The 21,556-nt window shown below is 43.0% G+C and overlaps 1 protein-coding gene across 6 annotated transcripts; it reads left to right on the forward strand.

The window, feature by feature from the left end:
- The first annotated feature begins 82 nt into the window (after positions 1-82).
- Positions 83-20,554, forward strand: LOC307075930 (paired amphipathic helix protein Sin3a-like). 6 transcript variants are annotated; one of them, XM_079736689.1, is made up of 21 exons: positions 83-192; positions 2,924-3,135; positions 3,370-3,546; positions 3,752-3,858; positions 4,001-4,361; positions 4,647-4,907; positions 5,720-5,872; positions 6,025-6,180; positions 6,406-6,492; positions 6,605-6,723; positions 7,105-7,315; positions 7,762-7,878; positions 8,198-8,436; positions 8,763-8,946; positions 9,280-9,865; positions 10,405-10,574; positions 11,595-11,768; positions 12,265-12,351; positions 12,481-12,575; positions 14,975-15,170; positions 17,314-20,553. In XM_079736689.1, exons 2-21 carry the CDS (start codon positions 2,947-2,949, stop codon positions 17,530-17,532), a joined length of 3,888 nt encoding a protein of 1,295 aa, XP_079592815.1. In that variant the 5' UTR covers positions 83-192; positions 2,924-2,946; the 3' UTR covers positions 17,533-20,553. The 6 variants fall into 6 exon arrangements, 5 of the variants coding, with proteins under 5 accessions (XP_079592815.1, XP_079592817.1, XP_079592818.1 ...); XM_079736691.1 differs by having other exon boundaries at positions 87-261; positions 9,286-9,865; positions 17,314-20,554; XM_079736692.1 differs by having other exon boundaries at positions 87-261; positions 4,656-4,907; positions 17,314-20,554.
- Positions 20,555-21,556: the final 1,002 nt, after the last annotated feature.

Here is a 21,556-nt window from a genome sequence, read left to right on the forward strand (position 1 = left end):
AGCTGACCAATCCCAAAAAAGGCTTGGGAGGAGACTAACCCGCCTTCACCAGAGCCACGCCTCTATGTTCAAGGAACATCGCTTTACGGATTGTTGTTAGCGACTTGACTGGACGGGCAATTCATTTTTGACATTTCGATTTCTTATCACTTTCCCAAACTTAAGATTTTATAACAGCCGAGAAGTTAAAAGGTAAAGTTACATTGTTCGCGGCGGTAACATTTGGGTGTTTCGGGCTATCTCTGGCCGCAGCTTTGCGAGGTAAGTGAACTAACGTTAGTCTTAGCTAGCGTTAACATCACCTAGCCAAAATGATGGGAGCTGGTTGTTGTGCTAAGATAGCTTTTAGCTACCTAACGTAACCTTGTCGAACAAACTGGTCATTGAGCTACTGTCATTTGGCTGTGTGCCTTGTAGAAATTACAATTTAGTCCTACCTTCGTCTATCAACAAAACATGAATAGTGAGTACAATAGCTTGCAACGTCACCAAGTTGGTGAAGCTGCTCTTTCCAAACTGATGCTAGCCGGCTAACCGTATTAGCTGAAATGCTAACGCTCAACAGACTGTCCTGACATGAATTTCTCATCCTGAAATAGTTTAAGTTGTCATTGTTTGACTGTTTTGTTTCCATAATACAGTGCCCTTTTTTACAACAAAGTAATTGTATCGTTGATGACACGAACATGTTCCGATACTTATGTAGTTGCATATTAGGTCCAAAGAAATGTTGTGTAGCCTCCTCACTTCTGAACTGGGTATCGAGCCTTTCGTACGATACCAATTATGCAAAAGTGTGTATAATCTAACGTGAAATACACGCGCTGCTGTACACTATCTTATTTTGCGTTCCTTGCGCGCTTATCCTCCCGTAGAGATCTTTCATTTAATTTTGCCAGCTGTGAAAATGTATCGCTCCCTCTTTAGCAGCTGCGAAACCCCTCAGCCACGTTGGGATGTAATTATTATTAAAAGCATAGTTGTGTTTTCTGATGTTAACGATGACCCATTACACTCACGGGGTTTTGGCTAATCCGTTTGAGTTTCATCGCTTGCCATCGCCAGCTACCGAGCCACCAGGCAGTAGCTCGTCGAAACCAAGAGGCAAGTTTGAGCAGAGAGGGGGAGGGGACGGCTACAACCAAACACTGCCCTTCTAGTCGAAGCACAACGCTCCCGCTGTCGTGCTAGTGTTTAGCCTTTTAACGCGGTTAAACGGCTAAACTAGAACCCGACCACATTTATATATTATTATAGGACACGGCTTTGTCGTTACTAATTGGCATGCCGTTGAATGTTGACACTTCAACGGGTTATCAACGCGCTTTCGGGGGAGATTTTCGATAAAGTAAAGAGGATAAAAGATCATCACGACCAGATGACGACTTTTGTTTGACAGCATGTGTGTTCTAGAACGTTTAACAACCGTTGCTTAGGAAAAAACGTTGCTTTCAATTTCAACATCCAAAAACGCAAGGATGGTAACCTCGATAGCTGTATTATGGAGTGCAGGGTAGCAAGCACAGTATGCCACACTGCCTCTCGACCACGATCTTTATTTGGGTTTGTCACTACCGAACCCTACTGCGCATGCGCTGTGTCGGCGCATGCGCGTTGTGGAAACAAACAGGGTACCTATAAAATACACTAGTATGGCTGCCTTGGACTTCAAGATTCAAAATGGTTTATTGTCAAATACACAGCAGTTACAGTCGCTGGCGATGAAATTCTTTAGTCCCAGGCTCCTTCAACAGTGCAATGTAAAAGTTTAAAAGAAACACTAACCCTAAATAAACAAATAAATAAATAAACTACAATACTGGACATGAATAATTAGAATAAAATATATATATAATAATAACTAAGGTATAAATAGATGCAGCATAAAAAGGTGTGAAATGTAAACAGACGTTTTTATCCAGATGTCGAGTGTTGTATGGGTACATCAAAGGTATTAAAAAAAGATACAATATCTGCAGTGGACAATTTTATGTTTACTTTTTAATACAGTTTGCATTGAGTATGCTGTACCATTTGAGGGGTACATGTAATATGGGCTAGCTCAAAAACGAACGTAGATGACCACGTAGGCACTAATTGAGCAAATTAACCGAAACAATAAAAAAATGCTTAGATAAATAGATGGATATTTCTGCAAAGTTTGTCTATGTTTAAGGGCATTATGTGTGATTGTGGAAAGTACAATCTTTTTGAAAGGATTCTCCCTGTTTTGACGATCTTTGTTATGTTTATATTTTGGGGAAAACATTAATAAATATTGGAGCTTGAAACATCTGGATACAGTCAACTGGAGTAGAGTTTGCAACATACAAAGTGGCAAAACTATTTTTTCCTGATTATCTTTTCCTAGATATCATCTTACTATACTTAAGTAGGGCCTCCTGATCATAATGATAATTTTTTGTAGTACATTATTTTGTTGGCTTTTGTGAGCAACAACCACGAGGTTTGACACTTGCAACCTGGACATGTCACTCTGACTTTGTCATACTGCGCAGCGAGTCAGAGATGCAGATACACATCCAACTCTATAAAAAAAGACACAATGAATGAATCAAGCCATTGCTCATTAATGATCTCCATTACTGATTAATACTGGCCAATTCCATTGAATAGCTAAGTGTAATATAGACATAACCACTTCATATCTTATAATTGAATATACAGAGCTGCAAAGCTCTTAACCAAATACCTATTTGTACAGTCTTGATTAGTCCCAATGGGGACTAATAAATACGGACTCTTCACATACTTAATACCAGCATGAGACCATTTACCTGGTCTTTGAAGCACATGGATTCAATGACTGAACTTTAAATCGAAAGATTTGACTTCCACCTCAAATTGTTAAATTGTGATCTATCATTGAGTTGATAATCCTATGCCTTTTACTCCCCTTTAGCCCCTTTTGAGTATGAGTATACAATGAAGAGAAGCTTGGAGGACCAGGAACCAGTGTTTTCCCCCCAGCAGCCACGGCGCGTGCCACTACCCCCCTCCGCAGAGACCCTCCAGCACCGCATCCTTGCCCCGTCCTCCTCTGTGTTGGAGGCCATTGCAGATATAATGCAGCCCTCTGCAGGCATCCAGTACTCCATCCCACAGGGCTACCAGGTCAGTGCCCCGCAGATTACACTCATCATGTTTAGCTTTACTTACTTTAGCTTTACTTCTTTTTTTTGAGTCCAAGTGTTTAGTCTTTGTAGCCGTCTTTCTACTTTTCAATTGTTATTCACTGCTCTTTCACACAATTGATCCTATCCAATTGATGACGAAAGTCATCATTGTATACATATTTCTGCACCTGAAGAAATGGTTCTTTAATATGATACTTTGACTTGCCTACAGGTGCCTACAATGCCTCAGAGCACAGTTGGACATGGACCTGGACAGAACAGTAGTCCGGCTCTTCATGTTGGGCCTCACTCCCTCAACTCCTCCGTGCCGTCCCAGGGGCCCGCAGTGGTCCAAAGCCACCCTCAGCCCCCCTCAGCTCAAGGGCAGCAGCAATTCCAGAGACTGAAGGTGGTTTTCGAATAATACAACATGACGTACCTGGATGTGATGTGTATCGTTGTTGAACATTTTATCATGCTTTATTTAGCATATTCATTTACATTTAATTTACATTTCAGGATTGGTGTGGGTTGAGCATGTGTTCTTTTTGCATTCAGCCTGAACCTGTTAGATTGTTGGATAGGGTTTTCTCATCAAGTGAAATACTTTCTAGGTTGAAGATGCATTGTCCTACCTGGACCAAGTGAAACTGCAGTTTGGGAACCAGCCTCAAGTTTATAATGACTTCCTTGACATCATGAAAGAGTTTAAATCCCAGAGGTAAGTGTTCAGTGTCAAGTATATAATCAGCGGGAAGTTATTAATATCTTGTGTATTCTTTGGTAAAAGTCGTATGCTTGTTTTGTATATTCAAGCGCAAACAAGTGCATAACACCCGGTCCTGTTGCTCCGTCCCCCACAGCATAGACACCCCGGGGGTGATCAGCCGTGTCTCGCAGCTCTTCAAAGGCCACCCTGACCTCATTATGGGCTTCAACACCTTCCTGCCGCCTGGCTACAAGATTGAGGTGCAGACCAATGATCGGGTCAACGTGACCACGCCGGGACAGATACATTACATCACCCCCCACGGCATCTCGGTCCACAACCTCCCAGTGAGTGGTGGGCCCGGCCCACCACCCAGCCACCAGCAGCCGCCGCCGCCGCCGCCTCCACCAGCACCTCAGCCCCACCAGGGTCTGCAGCAGCAGCAGCATCTCACTCCCCACGCAACCCCAAGCCCAGCCGCGCCAACCCAGCCCACACCAGCAAAGACCAGCAAGGTAGCGGCTACACTTGCTTATAGTGTATAGTTCATTGTGTATAGTTCCATATTGTAAGGGCCACTTTCCTTCATATAAACCAGCCTTACGCGTGAAACTTGACTTGTTTTGATTAATTCTCTTTCATTTCTATTTCGTGTGAGGGTGGGTGGGTGGGTACATCCAATGTATGATTTAGAGGGTGCCATCATGTCCTCAAGTGCCATTAAGGTACGCCTAGGTTTGGTTGCTGGAGTACAGCTGCGTTGATTGGCCCGGGTCTGTGCTCTCTTTTATAACCCACAGCCAATCCAGTCTCCGGCGCTGACCCCCACCAGCCAGCCCAACCCAGCCACCCCTTCCATCCCATCCTATGCCTCCCCCCGCTCGCCCTCCGTCCAGTCCCACACCCCGGTTAGCAGCACCCCTACCGGGGGACCCGCGCTGCAGAACAACCAGCCGGTGGAGTTCAACCACGCCATCAACTACGTCAACAAGATCAAGAACCGCTTCCAGGGACAGCCGGACATCTACAAGGCCTTTCTTGAGATTCTCCACACTTACCAGGTGGGTTTTTATTTCATGCTGTTACTAGGCCTGTCGCGATAAGTAATAAATCAATTAATTGCGCGATAAATTAAAATGAGCGATAATTTTTTTCCCACTCTTTTTTTTAATCATTGCTTTATTGGCCTAATTTGAGAATAAATCTATGCCATAAACAGAAATATTATAGGCCTTTATTACACGGGTCTTCTCAATGCCGTGGAACGCTCCGCTCTCTTGCATAGATAGTAGTCCGGTAACTTGTCAACCCCAGCGTCTTCGGTTGCTAAGCGACGTCAACGTCTTTGGCGGACTATTTCTCTGCTGACCAACACTACGAATGCTGCTGATGAATAAATTGTAAAAAGACACACCATGTGAAGTTATTTTTTCGTTTTGGCAAGTAGCTGTGTAATAAGCAGGGTAATGTATAGAACGTCGCCGGTCATTATCAAAAATAAGTCCCTTCAGGGTGAAGCAAGACACCTCCGCTGCACGTCGGTGTCCCGTTCGCCCTGTCGGGGCTTATTTTCCCGATAATGGCCGGCGTTCTATACATTATATATATTATATATATTTAGCAGAGTAGGCCTAAGTAACAAATGTTTATTGATCTTCGAAAGGGTGTACTTATTACATTATTATGCCATTATCATTATATTAGTTGAAAAACTGCAATATTATCGCTTATCGCAATCATTTCTCGGGCAATAAATCGCCCAGAAAAATTTGGTTATTGTGACAGGCCTAGCTGTTGCACTATTCAAAATGGTTTGGTGCAAAAATAGAAAATAGAAAGCAATTCCTCATTCGGTCACCCTTCTCTTTCTCAGAAGGAGCAGCGGAACGCTAAAGAGGCGGGGGGCAACTACACCCCAAACCTGACTGAGCAGGAGGTCTACGCTCAGGTGGCACGGCTCTTCAAAAACCAGGAAGACCTGCTGTCAGAATTTGGACAGTTCCTACCGGACGCCAACAGCTCAGTCGTAAGTCACCACTCAACAATTCTCCCTAGATGTTGTCTGTTGGCTCAATGTTGTGATCTTGGTTTATTGAAGTTAGTTCACTGTTTTTGTATTTGTCTTTTTACTACAGTTATATGGATAATATCCTTATGCTCCGTCCCTTATTTCATCAGCTTTTGAGCAAGACCACTGCAGATAGGGCCGAGTCGGTCCGCAACGACCATGGAGGCACGGTAAAGAGACCTCTGCTGAGCAGCAAACAGAGACTCAACCAGAACGGCCTGCCCATTAGGAGACCTTCTGGGGTTGGAGCCGCTCCCCCTATCAAGGTATGAACACTGCTACGATTTTGGCTGTCAAGGCACTGACCGCATTTTCTCAGACAAATCATGTAAAAATGGCTGTTCTCTGCCGTCTGCTTTACAAGTTATGTTCAAGTCTTTCCTGGTTGTCATATTTACCCATGGAGACACTACAAACAACAGCTGAATTGTATTAATATGTTGAGGCAACCATGTCATGTTTATATCATGTGTTTGCTGCCTGCCCTTCAGAAGAAACCCAAGATGATGGGGAAAGAGCATGCCATGGTTGAGGTCAACAAGCACAGCACGGGTACAGAAACAATGTTCTTTGAAAAGGTTGGTTTTCTAACAATTCTTTGTTTTTTGTTTTTCTAATATATATTTTGGTTATGTTGGGGAGAAAACTGTCGATAAGAAAAAAGGCAATTTTATCTTTTAAATCAAACAGGTGAAGAAGGCGCTTCAGAGCCCAGAGGCCTATGACAATTTCCTGCGCTGCCTCCTCATCTTCAACCAGGAAGTGATATCCCGTGCTGAACTGGTGCAGTTGGTTATTCCCTTCCTCGGGTGAGTTCATTACACCATCACTAACCAATGTAGTTCAAGTTTTATGGTCCAATATGCAGGCTCATCGCTATGTATTATGAATTATTTAGTAGAATAAAAAATAAGGGTGATTAAAAAAACATTTGTAAAATTTATATATTTTTATGATTCTTTCTGTATCAAAACTTGTATCTATAATGGATTTGATTTATGCTTATAATAATTCTGTAGTAATAGTTAGGATATCTGTATGAGTAACTTTCTTAATTCCACGCCAGCATCTAATGTTTAATAACTCTCACAATCACAGCCAAGTCTGAATATGATATTTATTTTGGCGCCCAAATTACCCGTCTAGGAATAATGAAGTACCGTCGCATCTCATCTTATTTTGACTGACAGGAAATTCCCAGAGCTTTTTACTTGGTTGAAGAACTTCCTGGGCTACCGTGAGTCCAGCCATCTGGAGAGCTTCCCAAAGGAGCGGGCTACAGAGGGCATTGCCATGGAGATTGACTATGCTTCCTGCAAGAGACTAGGCTCCAGCTACCGAGCACTGCCCAAGAGCTACCAGCAGCCCAAGTGCACAGGCAGGACCCAGCTTTGTAGAGAGGTCAGCTTTCACAACACAAACCACAACATAAAGAAGACAGAGAGTTGTAACACGAGAGAGCAGGAGTCCGCGACCCCAAAAATGTCCCCTTCCAACGTTTCTCCGCCAATGAGAAGTGTTGCATTTCATGCATTGGTGATTGACAGGCAGTCTAAAATCATATGCAGGCAGGCCCACTCATATCGAAACATATTCTCACAGCGAATTCCACTCACTACCAGCAACTAACAAATTATACTCAAATAAAAGCTGTCAAATCTTACCTACAGCACCTTTTTAGTACAATAGATTGGTAATTGAAGAGAAGAAAATCCATTAAATAATACCATTTTTCATAGCACTTGACGTGCTGGGCAAGATAAACAAGTGTTTCAGTTTTGTATAAGACACAACCGTTTAGAACAACAATGTCCTGTTATTTCTAACATGCTGATATGTCACTGCAGGTTCTGAATGACACGTGGGTGTCCTTCCCGTCTTGGTCTGAGGATTCAACATTCGTGAGTTCCAAAAAGACCCAGTATGAGGAACATATCTACAGGTGTGAGGACGAACGGTTTGAGGTGAGTCTCATCAATACAATAATACTCGATGGATACCTTTTATCAATCTGTAGTTAATCGTTGCTAAGCATTGGCCCAGCTGATAAATATAATTTTAACAAATAATGTGACCACATCGTTTCAGAGAGTGTTACAATTTGCTTTATCTGCATCCTTTTTTATTACCAGTTAAGAATGGCTCTCTGGAAAAATGATCTATTATCTGTTAAATACAGGGCATGTGCCTTTTCATTAGATTCTTCCAATAAACTGGTGCCAGTTATAAATACAACGTGACTGTACATGCTTCGTCGTTATGGTTTGCCTCTGGCCCTGACAGATGGACGTGGTGTTGGAGACTAACCTTGCCACGATACGGGCACTGGAGACGATGCAGCGGCGGATGTCACGCATGTCCGCTGAGGAGCAGCTACGCTTCCGGCTGGACAACACTATGGGCGGCTGCTCCGAGGTCATCCACCGTAAGGCCATCCAGAGGATATATGGGGACAAGGCCCTGGACATCATCGACGGGCTCAAGAAGAGCCCCGCCGTGTGCGTCCCCATCGTGCTCAAGAGGTCAGCCTGGGGGGTCTGGAGGAAAGGCGTTAGCGCCATGGCCGCCCTGCAACTGTGGGGCAGGGGTTTGAAGACAATGTGCTATAGTTCTTCTCAGCACTGCTAGACTCTCGATGTAGTTATTTTAATCACCGATAGACTTGCGCAGAAGTTCTTCTCAGCACTGCTAGACTCACGGTGTAGTTATTTTAATAACTGGTAGACTAAGGTTTCTAATGGTGTGGCCTACTAGGATTTGTTAAGGTCAGTTAAATAGTTGTCACGAGTGTGTAATTGTGTATTATCTTTGTGAGCGTTGTTGTATATCTCTGTGTCACTCTGTCCAGGTTAAAGATGAAGGAGGATGAATGGAGGGAAGCCCAAAGGGGGTTCAACAAGATCTGGAGGGAGCAGAACGAGAAATATTACCTGAAGTCTCTTGACCACCAGGGCGTCAACTTCAAGCAGAACGACACCAAGGTGTTTCGTTCAAAGACGTTGCTTAGTGAAATTGAGATGCTGTATGATGAGGTAAGAACATTTTGGTACAAATTGACTTGCAATGCTCTAACGGACAACAAATAATAGCTTCTCGTAATCATAAAACGAGTCATAAAATACTCAATGAGCTATTATGTTTGGAGAACACAAAGCTACTGTCCAAAGGTGGTTCCTGATACAAATGGGTTTCTTTTATAATCCTGTTCGATAATGTTTTGGGCATCACTTTTGTCATGACTCACTATCACCTTTCATTGGCAAGTATATGCACAATATATTTGTATGTAATTATTAATGGTTTATTAATAGACACATCTCCCATTGCCTCAGCTCATTTGTTATTCTCTCCCCTGTGTTGGGCAGCGACAGGAGCGGGCATCGGAAGAGACCAGTGGCCCGCACCTCACCCTGCCTTACGACGACAGCCAGATCCTGGAGGATGCCGCCTCGCTGATCATCCACCACGTCAAACGACAGGTGGGCATCCAGAAGGAGGACAAGTACAAGATCAAGCAGATCATCCACCACTTCGTCCCCGACATGCTGTTCGCTCAGCGCGGCGAGCTCTCCGATGCAGAGGAAGATGAGGACGACGAGGAAGAGGATGAGGACGAGGACGAAGAGGAAGCGGCGGACCGTGAGGGTGTCAAGAAGCACAATGGCCTGCCGGGGGATGGAGTCAGCAAGTCCAAGTTGCTTTTCAGCAGCACTGGGGTCCAGAAGCTGAGGGGACTGGACGACGCCTACAACCTGTTGTATGGCAACAACAACTGGTACATCTTCCTGCGGCTCCACCAGATGCTGTGCTCGCGGCTGTTGCGCATCTATGGCCAGGCGGAGAAGCAAATAGAGGAGGACGCCGGTGAGCGCGACTGGGAGAGAGAGGTCCTGGGCCTTAAGCGAGAGAAGAGCGAGAATCCGGCCGTCCAGCTGAGAATGAAGGAGCCCAGTAAGTGTGGAAACTCTGGCCACCAGCCAGCCATCCCCATTGGGGGGAGGTAGGGGCAGTTTTGTGCTCATTCTGAAGTCTGCTTGATATATTGGGGAAGTTCACACAGGGGGGGCTATATGGTCTGGTGACTAGACTTTTGGCCCTGCATTGGACAACCAATGTTTTCAGAAGAAAAATGTAAAGCAGCAAGTTATGCTATGCTGAATGCTATGTATCTTTATGATGATGATTCACAATTTAATTGTTGATTCAAAAGGTGTGTTACGAACATCAACTACAATGATCAGTACTTTCAACTGTAAAAACGGACACCCTTGTTCATACCACATCCTGGTTGACCTAACCTTGAGAAAAGCCTACTCTAGGTTTCTAATTTAGCCTATAGCTCACCTAAGCTGTTTGTGTTTTTAACATTTTGTGATTACATTTGAATCAACTCACGTTTTCCAAAACCCACGCAGCCTCTCTGTTTCTTTTGTATCAATGTGGTTACTTTATTTTCGACATCCTGTTACATGGTTCTTTCTTTCTTCCAGTGGATGTTGACGTGGAGGACTACTACTCTACGTTCTTGGAGATGGTGAAAAACCTTCTGGATGGCAACATGGAGCCTGGACAGTATGAGGACACTCTACGGGAGATGTTTACCATCCATGCCTACACTGCCTTCACCATGGACAAGCTGATCCAGAGCATCGTACGACAGGTAGAAAAATAAATTAATGAGGTAACGCTTTATAATAAGGTGCCATAATAAATAGCTAACTAGTCATTACCTAACCCTTTGTTAATATTTGTTAATTGTTACTAAAATATCTATTTGGCACAAGTTAATAGTTTTTTCATAATTTATTAAATATTAGTTGTTTGCATAACCCTAAGCCTAACCCTAACACACAACCCTAACCCTAACACAAGGCCCTAACCCTAACACAAGGCCCTAACCCTAACACACGGCCCTAACCCTAACACACGACCCTAACCCTAACACACGACCCTAACCCTAACACACGGCCCTAACCCTAACCCTAACTCACGGCCCTAACCCTAACACACGGCCCTAACCCTAACACACGCCCCTAACTCTAACACACGACCCTAACTCTAACACACGACCCTAACCCTAACTCACGGCCCTAACCCTAACCCTAACTCACGGCCCTAACCCTAACTCACGGCCCTAACCCTAACTCACGGCCCTAACCCTAACCCTAACTCACGGCCCTAACCCTAACACACGGCCCTAACCCTAACACACGACCCTAACTCTAACACACGACCCTAACCCTAACACACGACCCTAACCCTAACTCACGGCCCTAACCCTAACCCTAACTCACGGCCCTAACCCTAACACACGGCCCTAACCCTAACACACGGCCCTAACCCTAACACACGGCCCTAACCCTAACACACGGCCCTAACCCTAACACACGGCCCTAACCCTAACACACAGCCCTAACCCTAACACACGGCCCTAACCCTAACACATGGCCCTAAAATGATTAACTTAGCCAAATAGATAGATTTAGAATAGATTTCAGTAACAATTAACAAATATAAACAAAGGGTTAGGTAATGACTTGTTTGCTATTTAATATGGCACCTTATTATAAAGTGTTACCAAAAACGATTTGGTGGACACGTCTTTAACAAACATTCACACAACTTCCTTGCCATTGTTTCCTAACATTGGGGGGCCGTGGTTGTGTCCGTCTCCTCACAGCTCCAGCACATTGTGAGCGATGGCGTGTGCGTGCGCGTGACGGACCTGTACCTCAGTGAGAGTGCCAACAAGGCCACCGGGGGCGCCGCGTCTACCCAGGCGTCGCGGGCCACCGCAGAGGGGGTCTACCAGCGAAAGGCGGAGCAGCTCATGCCAGAAGAGAATTGCTTCAAGGTACCAATATCCAAACTATTCAGGTTGCCACGTTATGCTAGCCTGACATGCCAGGCTTGCGCTATGCTGTAGCTTTTATGAAAAGAAATCTGAAAGATTTGATATTCTTTAAGTGTCCTAAGCCCATATGGGCTTGTAAGACATGTACGACAACATACAAATAATCCAGTGCAAACGTGCATTCATAATTGTATAGATCATTCAGAAACGATACATAATCACGTTAACACACATGGCACATATAAAATCATAGTTAGTCAGGGATATAATAAATGTTTTCTGCTCTTTCAAGCTCGATCTAAAAAATCTAGCCAAAGCAAAAAGCTTTTCTTTGAAAAGCCATTTCAGTATGTTACTTCTCAAGACCCGAATAAATCTGGAATTCTTGACTGCACTGTTTCCAAACCCTGATCAGTCTTATCAGGTTACATGCCAAAGATGATGTTTGCCTTCCAGTGTGTTTTCCATCTGATTTAGTGTCTTGTGTTGTTTCCAGCTGATGTTTTTGAAGAGCAGGGGAAGTGTTTCTCTGACCCTGGAGCTTCTGGACACAGAGGACGATAATTCAGATGAGCCTGCAGAGGTGAGACTATTGGAACGTCTTGAACAGCACACACGCACACTTAAACCTGTTGACTGTTTCCTTTTAATTATTGTATCTTTTGATCCTAAAAAAAATTTTGATCGCCTTTTGATCCTTTCTGCCCAACAGAGGTGGTCGGACTACGTGGGCCGGTACCTGAACTCGGCCTCTGCGTCCCCAGAGCTGCGGGAGCACCTGGCCCAGAAGCCCGTGTTCCTCCCCAGGTGAGGCCCCAGCCGTGTCCCCTCTTGTCTACACATCCCTAAACCATCTACCTTCAGGCGTTTAGTCAGCAAGACAGCCATTCCACTGTTGATGAGCCAAACCAGCTGCCAAAATACGGGCTCATTTTCCGAGCCAGAAACCGTGGCTACATTTGCACAAGCCTATATTAGTAATTGCAAATTTCGTGGGTCCCCCCAGAATCCTCTCTTGCTAGTTTCGACGCGGGCCTGCCGCGTAGGCCGAGGGTCTGGTGTTTTGACAAGAGTAACTCTTCTGCTGACGTTGAGGTGAAGACGCTGCAGTGCCTGGCTGCCCCGTCATGTCTGGGAAGAGGCTCGTTGGCTGTGAACTTGAAGAGCTTCTTTTGTTTTTTCCTGTGTCTTCTTCGTTTCTTTTTTCCTTTTCTTTTGGACCTCTGCCACACATGAAGAATGCACTTTATACAGCCAACGTTTTAAACAGGGAATTAATTTATGCTTAGTCTCGGCTCCTTTTTACCAGGATCTTTTTATTTATGAGTGCAACGTTTTTTTAAATCGTAGTCTCAATGAAGCAATTGGATCTCCAGCTGAAAGGACAGTTATTTAATTAATGGGTTTTTGATTCTTCAGAATGTGTTGTATTTAAAACTTTTTCCATTGTATACCTTAAGTAACTTTACATGTTTGGAAAGCGTGAGCTGAAAGCAAAACAAATGGGTTCGGGCTCTGGTCATTTTATATCACACTGGTTGTTTCTTTTGTACGGTGACTCAGACCAGTGAGATCAGAATCTTGGCCTTGGTTGACGACCTGATAATAACCTGGACCCCAAGTAAAGGAAATGCAAACAAGTCATTCACGTTCTACCTTTATCATGCCTGCTGTATGTGATTTGTATTCATGAGAACAGGTCCTGTGTGTGAGACCTACATATATAGATATACATATATAATCACTGTTCAGACAAAAGTAGATGTTTAAATGTCCATTTTTTGGAGTGTTTCATATATTCAGTATTATGTGTGTAATCATTTGCAGTGGATTCAGTGCACTCCCTTTTTGTAGCTCTTTTTTTGGTTGTTTTTTTTTTGTGTTGTGGGTGAAGCTTTTTCCCAGGTTCACAAGATGAGTACTCGCAGGAGAACCCCTGGTCAAGCACATTATCAGCAACACATGTACAGTCAAAGTGGGGCTTGTAAATAAAATGGTGGTCTGAAGTGTATGTTTATATTTTGGTGTATTTCTTTTCTCACAGCTCAGAGCATTGCATGGGGTGGCTGGGCCCATCAGTCACCCATCTATCTGTGGTTGGTAGTGCTTGTGAAACATTTTTTGAGATGGCTGTCCATTACATAAACATTCCAATCAATTATTTTAAGACCCAAAAAAAAATGTGGCCCTCCTTAACCCATTGCATTAATGTGGTGGTTGTTTGGTCATTGGTCCATATTGTGGTCCTTTCCTTCCCATTTTCAAATCTATGAGAGGTCAGCAGCGCAACAAGTCCAAAGACACTCTGCTCCACAACAATATTTTCAACTGTTTGGTAGAATGATAATTTATAAGTTCTAGCAGTTTCCGCCACGCTTGGTTTTCATCGCATGATCACAACGCTCTAATCATTGTTGGTGAAAGTGTGCGCACATCAGAATCTTTTTAGTGTATCTCTTGCATTAGTGGCATACAAAATATATTTATTTTCAGATACAACCTGTTGTGTGTCGTATATTTATGACATTGGCCTCACTGTCATGTCTTTTAAGTGGAGCCCTGAATGCAAAAAAAATATGCTTCATGGTTTCAGTCTTCGCTCACCTGTGCCCTCTGGGGTAAGTACAAATTTAAAACTTTCATTCAAGCAGGATGCATAATGCTTTTATTTTGGAAATGCCTGCACCAAAATCTGGATATTTTTCCCCCTTTAGCTTTTTTGAAAAACAAAATATTTTTCAAGCATCTGTAGAACTTAACATGCAAATCACTATGTGGATGTGGAACGGACGTGCACTGTAAAGAATGACTACTCCTGCTGCCTCTGCTGCTCTTATAGATCCACAATTCCCACGAATGACTTGACTCCCTATCTAATTCTTTTATTCGGTGAGTGCTATGCATGGGTATCAAGAAAACACTTGTTTAAAGGGACAGTCCTCTCAAATTTACAACATGTGTATTTATGTTATACCTGTCAAATCAAAGTTGAACATTATGTGTGTACTGTGAGTGAACCCCAACGCTTTAGGCTGACACATTTCTAGAAATTTGTGTGAACTTTCCCTGTAAACCTGCCGAAATTCAAAATATGCTTATGGGGATAGTGGGCAGTGTTGGTTTTCCTTTTGTTTTGTTTTGTTTTTTTTCTCTTTGGCTCTCTCTCCTGGTATACCCATGGCCCTTTTCTCTGTTGTGGCCCCCAGGAACCTGAGGAGAATACGCAAGTGCCAGCGTGGATGGGAGCTTTTGCAGAAGGAGAGGATCACCAAGGGGCCCTCTGATGGATCCCAGGACCCCAAGATGGAGTGCATGTTCAAGCTCAACTCTTACAAGATGGTGTATGTCTGCAAGTCCGAAGACTACATGTACAGGCATACAGCGCTCACGCGGGCCCATCAGGTGGGTCTGAGCAAAGTTTTTGTTCGGGAGTCCAATTTGGACTGAGGCATGGTTGAGGCAAAACCTCCTTTCGGTACCCCAAGGTTAAAGAAGTATTCGGATACAGCTAGGCCTAGGCCATATTATCAGCTGTCTCTGCCTCCTCCCACTGTCAATGTCCCCATCAATGATTATTGTGTATGTGTAGCATAGCTTGATCTTAAAATGACGCAGCATCACAGATATGGTCTAAAATAATATGGGTCTATTATGAAAATTGCCTTATTCTGTAACCTTATTTCCTCCATTGTGTTAGTTTGACCTTTAGACTTGACACACAGGGTCATAGCATTTTGAGCCTTTTCTCAAATTAACTCTTCAGCATGTGTTTCATCCTCGGTATCTGTGTTTCATTATCACCTTCCTATTGGCTGGCGCTGGATGCATCATGGCTGCTAATCTAGTTGAACTCAGTTATCCACATCCAGAATCATAATTTAGTCACCATGCATATGGGGTGATTTCTCCTTAGAGATACATGAGATACTGTATCTCTATCATAGAGATACAGTATGTTGCTTAAACTGTGATGTTTTTTTAAATTGTTATTCTTGTCACACAAATCAACCTAGTAGTAGGCCATGTATTTGTTAAAATCGTCTTCTGAAACCTCCATCTTGCACTCACGCCTTAGGTTTATCTTTGGAAGAAAGAAAAATATATAGTGGAGGCTTCTCCAGTGATGAGAGGGAGGAAGATCCTCCTTAAGATTGTTGAGAATAAAAAAATCTAGATTGCCCAGAATACTGTAATGAATTAATGCCCTTAAATATGACTACTTTAATGCCTTTGTATATGTAATGTTCGCTTCCCTCGGTAAAGGGACATTAGCATCGCCTATTGACAATTACTTCAGGGAGGACGTTCTTCCCTCAGCCTCCATTGACTCCCATTCATTTCCCCTAAAGTGTTTGCGGCCGGTGAATAACATGGGGTTCAATGGGAGAGAGGAGGAAAGTCCTCCTCTGAGCAGATGTGACTAGCTAAGGGATCTGGATCCCGCCTACGTCTATTCACGAATAGGCTGGTGCCCTGGCTGCGCTATGAACCAATAAGCAGGAGCCCAGGCTGTGGAGCAGCCCGGAGGGAGGGGTTATCCCCTCTAGTCCAGGCTACGAGAACCAACGAACCCGCTCAGTAGAATGCCTAGTTTCCACCGAGCGCTGCGCTACTGTTCGTTGCGGTACAATGCGGCTCTGTTCGCTTATATTGGCGTTTCCTCAGCCCGCGGCTGGATTGTGGAGCCCGCGGGCGGGCAGGGCTAACCGTGGCCGGGCTGCGGCGCCCGGGAGGAGGAGTGACATGATCTATAAATGAAGTCCCTCAATGTAAATTGGCTTAACACCATGACCAACATTCTGAAACCTCCATTCAAATCCACATTTGCCTCAAATAATGTTACGCTTACTGCCCATGTAAATAATTGACAAATAATGTTCTTGTTTCTTTTAATTGTTTGTTACTCTGACTGTTCTGTTTGATATTGTGGAAAGGATGTTATTGAATGATTCAGAGCATGTTGCATTTTAAATGGCATCACGTTTGGTTAGACATTACATTTTTCTTAGAACAATTGTAGCTGAAAATAAACATAGCCAAAATACAACCAATAGCTTCAGTCATTGAGGGCAAAAATAGGCCCAATGATAGGCCCAGATTTTTTTATTTAGTTTTACAAATCAAGAGTAGGCCTGATTTGACTAATTGGCTTTGCATCCTTTCCTTCTGCCCTTGTAGTCCAAGACATGCTGCCCACCAGCTTTCAAAGTACAATGCTGCCACTGGTGGATTTGTATCAATTCACATAATTATTCCTCCCTGCTATTTAGTAGTTCACCAAAACACCCTGAAACAACTTGAGTCTCACATACTTATGCCACCATACGCCACATCTCCTCACAACAAAACAGGAAACAATGCATAACTCCGCCCCCCAAACCTTCTGGTATCCGGCACTATGCAGCCCCAGAAGTTCAGCTATAGCATTGTCAAACTTTTGGATCCGAGATAAGTCTATCTTAGTCTAATCTACATTGTGATACAATATTGCATTACTGTCTCGCTGCGTCCCCCGACTGACCTTCTGTTTTGCTCTCTACTTCAGTCCCAAGAGCGTGTCAACACTCGCCTGCACAGGCGCTTCCAGGCCTGGCTGGACTGCTGGGCCAGGGACCATGTGAACGGGGAGATGGCGGCGGAGAACTGCAGTTGGCTTATGGGCGAGCGAAGTGAGGGTCTGCTGCCCTGCAACACCACATGCACTCCAGAGGTGCTCCATTACGTCGCCGTTAACAAGTACCGCGTCAAGTATGTCCAAATGTAGCCCACGACACCAGCTTGGATACGATAAACTGCCACTGCGTATCCGAGTCTTCAAGGGTCCTTTGCCTGGACTCTGACTTTATGTTTAGTCGGTTTAGCTCTTTTCTCCATGGTATTTGGATTTTGAAAGACACTTGCTTTGGTGCCTACTTGTGAAATGTTTTTTGGTTTGTTATAAAGATGTTCAATATATAGAGAGCCCCGACCAATCCTGAGGTACTTAGTAGTCCAATAAGAGTTTGTTATTGTAACATGGCTAAACAGATGAATGATGCTCTTGGTGGATGGATGGATGAACCGGCTGGAGTATTGGAAATAAACTCAACCCTAAGGCCGAACACATATTGTTTTTAAGAACCACCACTTTAAAACATTTCACCTACACCTTTCGAGTCTTGTACAGCTGTTAACCTGTTTTTGTATTAGGATATGAAACTTATTTTACCTGGTCCAGCTATCACAACCTGTGAAGGTTTTACTACTGGGCACATAGCTAGTCAAGAACCGCAAGTGTTGACTGACCAAACACTTAAAAATAGTTTGTACATAAGGTCTGATTTATGAGTTATTGATGCATAGCATACTTCAACAACCATGGTACCAATTTTAAGCTACGTGTTGGTTAGCATCGTATGGACGTCATTTTAACTTCGACCAAAGGATGTTCATGATTGTCCTTTGTGTTCTATCGAGGGCGCCTTTTCTCTTGACCTTTGTTTAGAAGGATATATTTTTTTATTTCTTGATGTTGACATTCTACACTTTTTGGCCGCACTGTTAGATGACCACATATTCTTTCTCCCTCCAGTGATTCACAAGTTTGTTTAGAGATTTCACAAACTGTGAATGTAGCCAGGCAACAATATATGCTTTTTGAAAGTGTGTCTGTATTTTAAATGTTACCAACATTTGACCAGTACTGCCAGTCTATTCTTTTTGTTTTTGGCTTCTGTTGGAATCATAACTGCTCCCACACCACATACATTTACATATTTTTAGTTTTGGTTTTTAATATCTGAAGCATTGTCAGGGAAGTACAACAGGAGGACTGGTGCAGTAGGCCTATATGTGAATGAATCATTGTACTCCATTCATCCTAAGCAAGAAACGAAGCAAGCAATAATCAGACTAAACAAACAATGTCGAAGGAGTCTACTATTTTGTATGTGTTTTGACAGATTCAAACATGAATGTCATTTTCCACTCGGAACAGGGGGTATCAAATATTTTTTATTGCTGTATCCTTGGCTGTCCATTTTTAATAAATGTGTATATAGCTTTTGGTTATTGTAGATAACACAATGTAAGATTAGGCCAGTGATCTACAACCAGGTGCTAGAGACCAGCTCCTTATAAACTTAACCATAATTCATGAACTAGCCATCGGCATGTAAACCATGTGGAACTGATGGTGCAAAATGATTTGCTGAAATGCAAGAGTCCAGTCTCAAGTCCCAGGGATGATGACACTAGTTTGGAACTTGCTGGAATAGACCAAATGTTTGAAAAAATCGGTTTATGCAGAAAACCATTAGGGGTGGGAAAAATAATCTATTCTTCGATGCATCGCGATTCTCTCTAGAACGATTCCGTCTCGATGCAGATAAATTAATCTGAATTTTTAAAAAAATCTGATTTACTTTTTTTTTTTTCGCCAGCTACAACATTCTGTTCGCCAGAGAGGGATAATTCTACTTATTTTAAAATTATTTAATTTATCTTCAGTGTGTATTGGCCAATCTGATTTGTCTTGACACGATTGTGATTCAGCCTACGCATAGCATGCACACAAACTCACAGCCAGACACAACAACTCCTTCTAATTCAAGAGCAGCTTTTTCTTTAATGACATAGAAAAGAAAGATTAGAAAGAAAATAAAACTGAAACCTATTTTTTTACATACTTCAATATTGTGGTGTAATGCAATCTGCATTGATTATTGCATTGTTCATAGAAAGTCATATTTGTGACAAATGCTTTCTCTCTAATAAAATATTAGATAAGTTAATTCATCTGTTGATGTATTAAATGATCATCACAAAAGTAGGAAGTGATTAGCAAACTGAGTAGCAAACTCAGATGTATATATATATTTTTGAAAATCACGCATGGAAATGTACATAAAAAAAATCGTTGCATCGATAATCGCTTTAGAATCGAATGACCTCATAATCGAGTTGACCTCATAATCCGAATCGAATCGAATCGTGAGGTGCCAAGAGATTCCCACCCCTAAAAACCATCACACTACACATTTCATGCCCTCAATTCCTGTGAACTTTGCGATGGAAATAATTGAGATCAGCTTTAAAAGTTCTCGAAATGATAACTTAACACATCCCAACTGATGACATGTTATAAAGTTTGGTAAAAATAAATTTGGGGTGGGGAAAAGTTTAAGAAATATATTTACCATATTAAATGTCAATTCTACATGAACTACCAGGAAGCTCAATTGTACATATGACCGCTTTTTCTACCCCCTTTGTATGTGTTGCCACTATTTACCATGTCTTTGACTTCTGTGATGTTAAATGAGTGTAGTATGGTGTTTGGCATTAAACTTTTAATTTCATAGATTGAAATGTAGCTGGCCCAATGTGTTTCCTATGCGAGATGTTGGGATTAAAGGACCAATTAAACAGACTAAACCAGAAGTCAATACTCTGACAAGAACATTGGTAGTCTATGAGGATGAGGCATCAGGTAAAGAAGGTTGACATAAAATGGGGGATAATTTGGTAAAATATGTAAAAATGTATTAGTTTATTAATATTATATATAAAAACATAATCATATATATATATATATATATATAAAATCGTTACATATATTGAATATAAATATATCACGTTATGTGACGATTATTTTTATTTAGATGTTATTTATAATCTTATATAATCGTTTTAAGCCTAAAACCAAGCCAATCGTTCGTCAATGTAGTCGCATCCATAAAACATTTGATATGGCGCAAAAGAAAAATATTGGAAAATGGGAGAAAAGCCAAAGGTACAAGACTGTTTACATTCATTTTTTTGTGAACGAGTAAAGGAGCTACTCATCCCATAAACCATTGCAAACTTCGCAATGGTTACATCCAAATAATTTAGCGCTTTTCTTGCATCTTATAACCTTTGTCGTGTTTTATATTGTTAATACAAGCTGTGTCATATATTCTGAGTGTGTGTATTGTTTGATTTAGTGTATAGCATTGTCGTCGACATGGTATGTTCCTTCGTTCATATCATTCATTTCATTTGTATATCATAAAAACATTTTTTAAACAGTTTTTACAGCAGCCAGACCAATGGAGACCCTGCCTTAGCTGAATCTCTGAAGCTAAGCAGGTGTGGGCTTGGTTAGTACCTCGATGGGAGACCAACTGGGAACACTGTTTTGTTTCTGAAAGTGGTGTCGGTTGGTGGCCAGTAGGTGGCACTCTTCCCTCGGGCCAAAACATCAATCCCGATGCCCGAAGGCAGTGACGGGGACTGTGCTGTGGAAGGTGTCCTTCATAGGAGAAGTAAAACCAAAGTCCTGACTCACTGAGGTCATAAAAGATCCAAGGGCAATTATCGCAAAGAGTAGGGGATTCCCTGGTATCCTGGCTATAACTGCCCAACCATGCTCATTAAATTCTGGGCCCCTGATCATCCCCCTGTATAGTTGGCTCATTCATTAATTCCCTCACTCCCTACCTCAAGCTGGTTTGTGGTGAGTGTTCTGGCGCCAATTGGTTGCCGTGCATCAGCCAAGTGGGTGATGGCTGGCGTATTGCGGAGCAACACACCAGGCGCACCATGGGCATCGCGGAGCGACGCGCCAGGCACACCACGGGCGTCACCACGGGCGTCCCGGAGCGACACGCCAGTCTTGCTGGTGCTGAGAGGTAAGGATGGCCAGCTGCTGGCCCAAGGTGCGGTGGAATCTCTCCATCAAGCCGTCACTCTAGGGCCGCAAGGGGGTGGTGCGTGTCTAGTGTATGCCCAGCCGCTCATAGATGGTGGCAAACACCGGGACTCAA

This window comes from Pollachius pollachius (genome assembly GCF_949987615.1).
Source record: "Pollachius pollachius genome assembly, chromosome: 5".
Lineage (NCBI taxonomy): Eukaryota > Metazoa > Chordata > Actinopteri > Gadiformes > Gadidae > Pollachius > Pollachius pollachius.